At 44.9% G+C, this 10,588-nt stretch overlaps 1 protein-coding gene across 1 annotated transcript in view; it reads left to right on the top strand.

Moving 5' to 3' along the window:
* Positions 1-946: 946 nt before the first annotated feature.
* Positions 947-10,588, top strand: part of Blnk (B cell linker) — a 66,412-nt gene continuing 56,770 nt past the window's right edge. Inside the window, exon 1 of the mRNA XM_034493968.2 lies at positions 947-1,198. Coding sequence (XP_034349859.1) covers positions 1,152-1,198 — 47 coding nt within the window. The 5' untranslated portion in view covers positions 947-1,151. The remainder of the gene's footprint in view (positions 1,199-10,588) is intronic.

Genomic DNA, 10,588 nt, shown 5'->3' with positions numbered 1-10,588 from the left:
GCATTCTTCAGACCCAGATCGATATTCCTTTGATAATGTTCGGAACAAAATCTCCTTTCACAAAGGTGACCAGGACATGCCAGGTAACAGGAGTGGGGGTGGGGTGTTCAGGTACAAGAGGAAGAAAGAATACCCCCTCTCATTTTTTTTTATTCTTAACCCTAGACTGCCTTCTGCTCTTTAACTCACAGATAAATCAAAAGCTCACAGAGTAGGCAGAGGAATTGGGGGGTCTCGAGGAGGGTAGCAGAGCTATCTGGATGGGGTCAGCGGCAGGTATGGGATTCCCCTGTGCTTGGGATAACCCCACACCTGACATCGAATTGGGTCTGATGAGAGGCCAAAGATGTGGAGAGGAGTGAGGAGGCATCTGCCTGATGTCATGTGTTGGGAAATCGCTGGGCTCGTTCTCAGCTGACTTTTGAGTGTTTCCTGCCTCTATTTGAAAATGTCAAGCTTTCAGCAAAGCAGCTCCTGAGTCCACACAGCGAATGATGGAGTCACCTTTCTCTACCTCTAAGTGACCTTGACCTTGCACAAAGAATTACCCATCACACTCTAAAAGACCACTGCTGTGCCCGTGGTACCAAGAACTGCCCACTTCTTGTCTTAGTTCTCTGAGAAGAAAAGGCTAATCAATGGCCTTATGCAAATGAGCAGAAAGCCCCCAAGAGTCAGCCAGATATAATTGATTATTCAGCTTTTCCTTGTACCTGAGAAGTGGCAGGGCGACTCTGGCCATCTGCTGAAAACAGAGACTACCTAAGGTTTGGGACAAACAGGAAGTAGCGCTCAGCCAGAAGCTTATTCCAACCTGGCAACAAACCTGATCATAAAAGAGAGCTGCTGGAGAGGTATTTGCATGCCCAATAAGGTTTCACTACCGAAGTTTACACAACCACAGTAATCAGCCAGGCTGGCTGACTCCCTGGATCACATGACCTCGTAGAAACAAGAAACTTGGCGATGTGCTCCAGCGAGTTTTACTTCCCCTGTGCAGGGGTGTTTGCCAGCAGCCTGTGGTTGCTCTCAGAAGTCAGTTCCAGTGGCTTGAGCTCCTGAGGCCAGAGCCTTACCATGCTGCTCCCCAGGAAGTCCAGGAGCTGCTGACAATCCCCCTGGACAGCGACTCACATCCCCTCGAAAGAAAAATGGACAAACTGAATAAGATAACTGTCCCTGCCAGCCAGAAGCTGAGGTAAGATTTTCCCTTCAGATCCTAATTCCTCTTATTTCCCCTCTAGGGCTCCTCCAGTCCTCAGAGGCACCATAACCATGGAATTCTTGACCAGTTCCAATTGGTTAGCAATGACTATGGGGAAGTGAATCTGTTTTTTTAAAGAAATGTGTAGGAAGGGTGAAGGGACCTGCTTTGGCTGGTTTTTGCCAGGGATAGGACAACGAGTGTAGCTCTGGGAAGGCAAGAAGATAGAAAATTTGATGGCCCACATGCTACCAACAGCCAGCTTTCTGAGTCTCAGTAGGACGATGCTGAGGAAGAGCTTGTCCATTGCGTGAAGAGTGTGTGCGGTCACTGTGGGTTACTGTCTCATTTGTTTCGTGGGTGTTCATCCTAAGTTTATTGGGGGATCTACATGTCTTTCCAATGCCTTCATGATTAGCTATTTTAAAACGTGCCAGTCAGACGACTCATGGGATAGAGTGCTGACTGTGTAGGCCCGATGACCTAAGCCCCATGCCCGCAACCCAGATAAAAATGAAAAGAGAGAAGTAACTCCTCAGAGCTGTCCTTTGACTCCACACTCACTGCCTGGCACACGCATGCCCTGATACATTATGCCCACACACATTTCACACATGTGCGCACACACACACACACTAATAATAACAATAACCATTTTAAAAACAGCTTTGGCAGTTTAAATATATATATATATATATATATATATATATATATATATATATATATATTACTTAAGAAAGAATCAGCCAGCAGTGGCCTAAGGCATAAGTCAAGAGACCATGCAAAGATGCCTTCCCAATTTTTGAGTTTGAAGAGCTTTGTCTTTTTGTAGTGGTGCCGATGACTTTCAGAGGCTGGAACTTTCAAATGTTTGAGGGTGTGTTATATTCCATGTGCATATTGGAACTTTGGACTTTCATGAGGTCATACTTAGGAGCTGGAGAGCTGGAGATTCTGAGACAAATGACGAGAAAAGAACATGGAGTTGGTAGAAGGACAGGCTTTCATAGCGGCACATGGGTCTTCTCACTCTGAAGGGTTTGGTAAGACGCAGACTGAGATGTACTAAGGGGTCCAGACCAGCGGGCAGCATCAGCTGGTCAGCCATTTTATAGAGCACACCCAGGAGAGCCACAGAGCCCTTAACATGAAAGCCGGAAGGTCCCACAGGCACCCCACGTCTTTTGCTGTGCATCTCATGGAAGGGAGGGGTGGAGCAGAAACAGAGGAAATAAGAAGACTGGAGTAGCAGAGACATCTTCATGAAGGTGATGCTTCAAGAATTACGCTTTTGAGAGGCAGCTGAGATAAAACGGATGGAGAACTGGGGGAATGGTTACATGTGGAGGAGACTGTGACCTCACATGTATAGGCTGGTGTGAGCACAGTCTCAAATGGGGGCTAGTGAGGAAAGTTCAGCTCAGCAGGGGCCATGGAGTGGAACGTATGGGGTGTGACGGCCCTGGGAAATTGGTCCTGTCTGGTGGGGCTAGCTGGAAAATAGTGTGTGGGAGGGGCTAACCATACAGAGCTGGGCAGCGGCTGCTAGAGATTGAACAGGGCAGATTGCATGGGGAGGCTGAAGGCACAGATTCTGGGGGTGCTGAGAATGTAAGGATCCCAAGAATCTAGAGTTATAGGCACAGCAGTGAGAAGGGACAAGCAGGGAGAAGTCAGAAGACCTGGCAGAGAACTGACAAGGCCTCGTGTCCAGGCTGCTCTGAGCAGAGGTCCCAATGGTCCTTAAACTAAAGCCATTCAAAGGCTCAGAACGTGTTCCAGGGAACCTAGATGAGAATCAAAAGAAAGAGAGCAATAGAATTTTAATCACTTTATGACCCCTCCCCCTGGGGCAAAGTCCAGTCTAATCATGGAGTGGGCGGTGGGCATTATGTAATTATATTATAGGCTAGAAGGCCAAAATTAGATTGCAGAAATTACATGCTATGCCCATCTGCTGAGAGCAAAGCAACGTTTTTTCCGCACTTGGTTACTAAGTTGTCTGCACAGACTCAGCCCTCTTTTATGAAATGTACAGTCAGCGTAGACCTTTGCAAAGAAATGCGACTGTAAACAAAACAACTCAAAACATCACCTACAATATTTTCTATAAATATGTGGCTCGATGAGAAGTTGGCAGGTGGGAATTGGGCAGCAGTCATGATGTTAGAGAGAACAGGATGGATTGCATAGGGGAAGCTGAAGGCACAGATTCTGGGGGTGCTGGGAACTTAAGGATCCCAAGGACCTAGAGTTACAGGCACCACAGTGCAAAGGGAGATTGTGTGCCCTCTCCTGATTGGTCAATAGCAATTTAGAAAGCTGCCCAGAGAGTTACTTGCTTCCAGATTGCAATGTAAATGCAGGATAACGTTTGGATTCTTTCAAGCTCATCAAATCTTATAGAGGAATGTGATCAAAGCAAAGTCAAGCAAACAGCAGCGCTACAACAAAACCATACAGTGAGTATTCTACTCACGAAAGGTGTTCAGTGGGATGACTGGGATCCAGGGGCTGCATGTCCAGGTCTGGAGGGAGATTGAGAGCAGAAGGGCTAAGTAGGAAGAGAAGCAGAGTGAACCAAGGAGACAAAGACAGGCAGGATTGGGTGTGTGTAGAGGATCCTCATTGTGAAGGATGGAAGTCCCCAAGGCACCCCAGGAGGTGCTCACTGACAGATCTTCCATGTACCGGAACTGAGACAGTAGAGGTGACCAGGAGTATATGGGACCATGTCTTTGTTAACATAAATTCCCAGACTTTCATTCCTTTGTACTTGGGTCTTAGCCATGATTTCCCTTTGAGTTTTAAAAGGTAGTGACATCATCACAAACTTGTCTGAGACGCAGGTTCTCAATTCTTCAACATCAAACATCCCTAGGAGCATGCAAGTCATGTTACTGTGTAAGCATTTGGGGATCTACAGTCCTGAAGAACTCTGGCAGTCGTTCTCTTCTGGTTACTGTTACTAACTTGAAAATGAAAATTTGCATTTTAAACAGCTTCCCCATTGGCAGGTCATCTGTGCTAGTGTATTTCCCTCTGTAGCGCACATGAACACATACCCATTTGTTTGTATCAGTGGAGAATGTCTGACGTAAGGCTGGTCATGCCAGGTTTCATCGATCTGTCTTATTGGTTAGAGGATATAGTATTGTTTTTGGTGAGACAAATCAAGAATTTTTATGACATTAGGCAATTTTACTTAATTTCCTTGGCCCCAGTTTCTTCACCTGTAAGATGACAAATGTTATAATAATAGCATCAATGCCATAGAACTATTGTGGCATAGAACAATTGTCCCATGAAGCAACTGACATCATGACCCTGGCACCATAATTACTGGGTATTAAAAAAAAATAGTTATTAATGTAGCCATCATGATCATTCTTATTAATTTTGTAGCTTGCAATTGACTTTCTGGACATAAACAGAAGGCTTTATGCTGGCCCCTGGCACATCTCCTGTTGGTTTCATTTCTTCTTTCTATTTAGGACATTTTTGTTATTGAGTCTGGCATCTGCAGCATTTAGCTTTGCATGGATTGTAGATATGACACACACATCTCTCAGGCCTTGTCTAAGTGGCCAGTGAAACAGCTCAGGACAGGAGGCTCTGTCACAGGTGTCCAGGCCTTGCTGGCTAGAGTCTTACCTTGGGATTTTCTCTGGCAGTGCTCTCTCTTTGTGTCCTGAAAATTTCCATTAGGGTTTTCAGTTCCTTGACTTTCCACATTAAGTTCTTTAGAAACCAATTCAGCTTTCTTTCACGCTTCCGCCCCACCTCCCTCCTCTCGGGCCCTCCCTGTTTCTGATGATGGTTTCGTGAGCAGCCCTAATTCTGACTCATCCTCCCTGCACTGCACTCATGCCTACTCACCTGCCACACCCTGCAGTCTTCCTTTATTTCACTTCTATCTGTGTTCTCCTCTTCCACACCATCCAAAGAAGGTCCTCAGCATCCCATGCTTCCTGTAGTGTCTGCTCTGCGCCCCTCCTCAAAGCAGGTGATTTGGGCTAAACAACTCCCAAAGCTCTCTGTATGAGTTCTATGACCCTGACACACACCATACATTTTTTTTCTAAGCTACTGTGTCCTCCTTTGAGCCTCGAGAAATACTTCTGATGTATTCAGAAGAAGGATGGGGCTGACTCCAAAAGTCTGGTTTCAATTGCCAGTTACCAGACTCGGATCCCAAAGGATGAAAAGAACAGGCTAAGGAGATGCGGGGCTGGTCTCACACACTCCATCCTTTAATGTCTTCTTAGTCACTTATGCAACTCTCCAGCAGCGTTTTTGAGACACAGATTTGCAGGGATCCTCCTCCCTCAGTTAGTGTGGCACCCCCAAGGCTATCTTCCTCATGAGCACCCATCAGTGCAATATGAGTAGATTTTGAGAGTGCAATTTTTTTTCTGTTAAGAGTTTTACCTGGCACTATTATAAATCAATTCCACATCCCCCCCCCCAAGCCCCCATAAAATGACTCTTTGTCTTTGATCTTATCAAGGTCTCTGGAAATGGTTTATCAGATTTTATTCGAACGATCCAGGCCTACCTTGCATTAAGTGGGGTGTTCAAGGCTAGTAACTGATTCTAGATCATGCCTCTGAACTCAGGAAGCTTCAAGGCTCCTGCCCTCTGTAAACTAAGCCTCAGCCTGCTCCCCTGGAATGTCACAGGTGCCTCTCTCAGACACCTGTGGCCCTGGGCTTATGATTATACCTGAGTGGCTCCTCCTTATTTTTCTGTACTTCCCCCTTTTCATTCTGACAAAATGCATGCAACATAAAAGTCACCATCTGAACCCTTCTGAAGTGTACAGTTGAGTAGCACTGAGTGTGTTAACCTTGCACAACTGCCATCACCATCCATTCCCAGGATGCTTTGGTTTGCAAAACTGGAACTCTGTACTCACTGAGCAGTAGGCTCCCACTGCCCTCCCACTCGGAAACCACAGTCTACTTTATGTCTCCTCTGGGAACCTCAGATACCTGGAATCATGCCCTGTTTGTCTTTCTGTGCTCAACTTACTTTGCTTAGTTTAATGCCAAGGTTCATATGTGCTGCATCGGGGCCATCACGTCTTAATTACCCTTGTTTGTGGGCAAGCGGCACTTGGCTCCTTCAGGGGCAGCCTTGCTTCTCTCTGTTTGCCATGTTGGATGATGATGCTTCAAGACTCAGGGATGGAATTACTTTTCTCATCCCACAACCTTGCTGGATTTCCTAGGTCCCCAGGGACTCAGGATCCTAGGGACCAGTACACATTTGGTGTAGGAGGTTGGAGGGGGATAGGTAAGAGAATGATATCTATCACTCCAGAACTGTAACCTGAGGGAGGGTGGGAAATTCCATCTCTCCTCTCAAGGGTCCCTCCAAGAGAGTGGGAATATCTAGTAGGTGACACTGGGGCTGTCTTCTAGGTCTCACATGCTCTCTAAACTCCCCAACTCCATTGTGAGGCAGCAGCCTCTGCTAGCTGATGCTGGGTCTCAGGAAATGTCCAGCTACTAAGAAACCTTCTTTTGGGAATGCCATCTCTTGATAGTGTATCAAGTCTCTTTATTATTGGCAATTCTCTGTCCCTGGATCTTTGTCCACCAGTGTTTTAGCCACTTCTCTCATCATTGTGACAAAAATACCTAACAGGACAACTGAAGTGAGGTCAGGTTAGTTTTGTTCACAACCCAATCATGGTGGGGAGGGTATGGCTTGGTCAACAACATTGGGAACCCGTGGCATGGCTTGATTGCATCTTGGGAGATCAGGGAGCAGCCACTTTGGGATAGAACCAAAAATAGATATTACCTTCAATCTATGAATACATACCTTTACTGGCTAGGCTATGGTCCCAAAAGTTCCACAGCCTGCCAAGACATCATCAAACACATGAGCCTATGGGGACTTTTGATGTGTAAACAGTAAGTGGAGTATGTTTGTCTTTCTTTCTTCTTTTCCAAGTTTTTTCCATAGCTGAGAGGTGTTTGCTTCCTGAATGTGTTCCCCTCCAGGCCCCTGTTCACTTGACCAACCCTGATCAATCTGGCTTGTCTTTACCTCCTCTCTGAAGTAGTACATTGGCAGCTATGCCTGCGGCCTTAATTTTTATTTTGGTATTCTCACACCTCTCCTATGACAATGGAGTAGGCCTTTAAAATGCTATTTCCCTTAGACCAGCATGTGCTCACCAATGCCCATTTCAAAAGCAAAGAAGCCAGGGTAAGAACACTGGATGTCCCGCTTGTTGGGCTACACTTCTCTGTTGACCACCTGCCTGATGAAGGGACCTCAGTAACCCAGGAGCATCTCTGCCTCCAGGAAACTTATCTGGGGTCCCCAGACCTTCTTCAGATTTCCCTCCCTCACACAAAGCAGACAAGATACATGCAGCCAGGCTACTGATCTTCCTTGGGTGCGTGGCCACACACAATGAAAGACCCACATGTAGTTTAACATTCTGTTCACACAGGCTTTAGTAAGTTCAATGAGAGGTCTTGTCATTTAACACTGGACCCTGGAAATATGCAGCCAATGCTGGTCAAAGTGTGTATGTTGGAGCATGCCTGCTTGCCTATGTAAAGATGTGGTGTTTACAAAGAAGCATTGAGGCCCACCTTCCTAGGACATGAGAGGCATCTCTCAAGCCCCTTTACATCTCAAGTAGGAGAGCTGAGACCAGAAAGAGAAAGTCATGCAATTCACATGCAAGTTAGTGCCATCAAACCCACCTCTAACACTCACACCTCCACGCTGACTTTGATGGAAAGTAGGCAACCTATTATCTTTTCTCTCCTTCCCTCTCCCTGAGTGATGTGCTAGCCAACAGAATGTTCTAGCTTAGTCAGTGTTCTATACATACCCTAGACAACTGTTTTAAGAAGCTAAAAAGTGTGATCTGGAGGGTCAGCTTAATGGTTAAGAGCTTTTGTGGTTAAGAAGGACTAGGGTTTGATTCCTAGCACCCACATGGAGCTTTACCATCTCAGGCATAAGGCACACATGTCATACACAGACATACAGATGTACATGCAGGCAAAAACACTCACACACATAAAACAATAAAAAATAAAAATAAATTCAAAGGAGCAGGCTTACTTGTCAGAAACCTCCAGGGAGCTAGACTTGGGTGTAGTTACAGTTATCGCAAATTTTCAAGCCTAAACTTGAATTCCACTGACTCAGGTTGAGTGGTATCACATAGCAATGTGTTTTACAGTGACTGAGCCTGCAGTGGTTCCCATTGTCTGTGGGTAAGTTATAATTACAAGAGCATAGATGGCCTTACCTGCAGGCCAGGCATACATCAGCAGTGCAGTATAATTTAGGAGGCACCCTGGGAAAGTGTCTTTGCTATGATGGAAAGAGAGTTCACGTTGGTAGGAATTGGCCAGACCCAGGTCTGGCTGCCTGCTCTGCACTAATTAGCTCACCGTCTTTGAAAAGGGCACTAAATCCACTTAACCTTGTCCTATTCATCTGGAAAGCAGAAGTAATACTATGTATAATGTATATGTATAATACACAGTGTATAACAGGGGTGCTGTAACAGTGAATAAAAAAATAAAAACAATTGTGGGAATATCCTCTTCCCTGAAATAAATACTGGCCTCAACTTCCCTGATGCACCAAATTGTCTTTAGAGCTGTCCACAGTATTTTGAGGCTTTGCTTCAGAGTCACATCACTAAGTATTGTAGTTATGGATCCTCAATGTTCTGACACCAGCACCAGCCAGGAGCCATTGCTCTGACAGCTATCTTGGACCCAGAAGCAGATGCTATGCCCCTGCCTCAGACACAGAGATTATTTAGTCAACAAGGATTATGAGTTGAATGAACAGAACACTGTTGTTGATAAGGAGATCAGAGGTGAAGACATACCCAAGGGGACAGAGTTCCCAGGTAGGAGGCTATGCCTATGTGTGTTAGAACAGAAGTTGAGGGATCTAAGCTTAGACATAGAATGAATGTTTTCCTATGTCCTCACACATACTTTAAGCCAGTGGTTCTCAACCTGCGGGTTGTGACCCTTTTGGGGGTTGAATAACCCTTTCACAGGGGTTGCCTACATCATTGGGAAACATGGATGTTTACATTATGAATTATGGCAGTAGCAAAATTACAGTTACAAAGTAGCAAAAAAAAAATAATGTTATGGCTGAGGGTCATCACAGCATGAGAAACAGCATTAAAGGGTTGTAGCATTAGGGAGATTGAAAACCACTGCTTTAAACTATTTGAGAGATGTAATCTGTTCTCAAAAGGCCAAGGCAGAAGAGTCACAGGAACAAGGCCAACCTGGGCAACTTAGAAAGACCCTGTTCAAAATAAAAAGTAAAAGAAGGAACTGGGGATATAGCTTAGTGATAGAGTACTTTCTTAGCATGAATGACCTTTGACCCTTGACCCTTGACCCAATCCCTACTACTGAAAACAACAATGAAAACAAAATGTATACTTGGTTCAGGTATAAAAATACGTAGCAAGAAGAGTAACGTTTGTTTTTAAGTACAAAAATTTGCACATAAGTATACACACACACACACACACACACACACACATAAACCAGAGACAAAAAATGTGTATGTGATAGAGTCAAACACATACAGGAGAATATGCTTTCTTTTTTTAAATTATTACTTTGTGTATGTGTTTTGTCTCCATGAATGTCTGTGTATCATTTGCATACCTAGTGCCCAAGGAAGCAAGAGAGGATATCAGATCCAATGGAAATGGAACTACAGATTGTTATGAGCATCCATGTGGGTACTGGAATTGAACTTGGGTCCTGGAGAAGAGTAGCCAGTGCTCTTAACCTTGGTGTCATCTCTCGACTCCCAGTATATATTTTCAAAGAAAAAAAATGGAAAGCCAAAGATGACGATACACACCTGTAATGCCAACGCTAGACAGGGTGAGGCAATGAGGCAGACAGAGTTCAAGGTCCCTACATAGTCAGTTCCAAGCTAGGTTGGGTTCTATGAGGTCTTGTCTCAACAAAACTAAATAAAACAACCAAAATACAGAAAAGAAAACAGAAAGTAGAATGCTAAATTCTCAGAAAGCTAAATTCTACATGCATGTGATTTGCAAAGGTTTTAGTTTGAGCATGTATTAATTGTATTAAGTAATGGGAAGACTTCTGGCTCTATAGCATATCCACATTCAAGGATCTCACAGTTGCCATGCCAACCACAGATGGCTGGGCCTATATACCTACTGCTATATTTTAGGATAAATGTCATTTCTTAAATGATAATAGCACTGCTGGGGGTGAGCTCTGTGGGAGAGCCTTGCCTAGAACGTGCTAGGCCCTGCATTTGATCCTCCATCACACAATCACACACAGTCCACACACACACACACACACACACACACACATA

This window comes from Arvicanthis niloticus, chromosome 1 (assembly GCF_011762505.2).
Source record: "Arvicanthis niloticus isolate mArvNil1 chromosome 1, mArvNil1.pat.X, whole genome shotgun sequence".
NCBI classification, from domain to species: Eukaryota; Metazoa; Chordata; class Mammalia; order Rodentia; family Muridae; genus Arvicanthis; species Arvicanthis niloticus.
The sequence above is the reverse complement of the archived record's forward strand: the minus strand, read 5'-3'. Positions and strand labels throughout refer to the sequence as shown.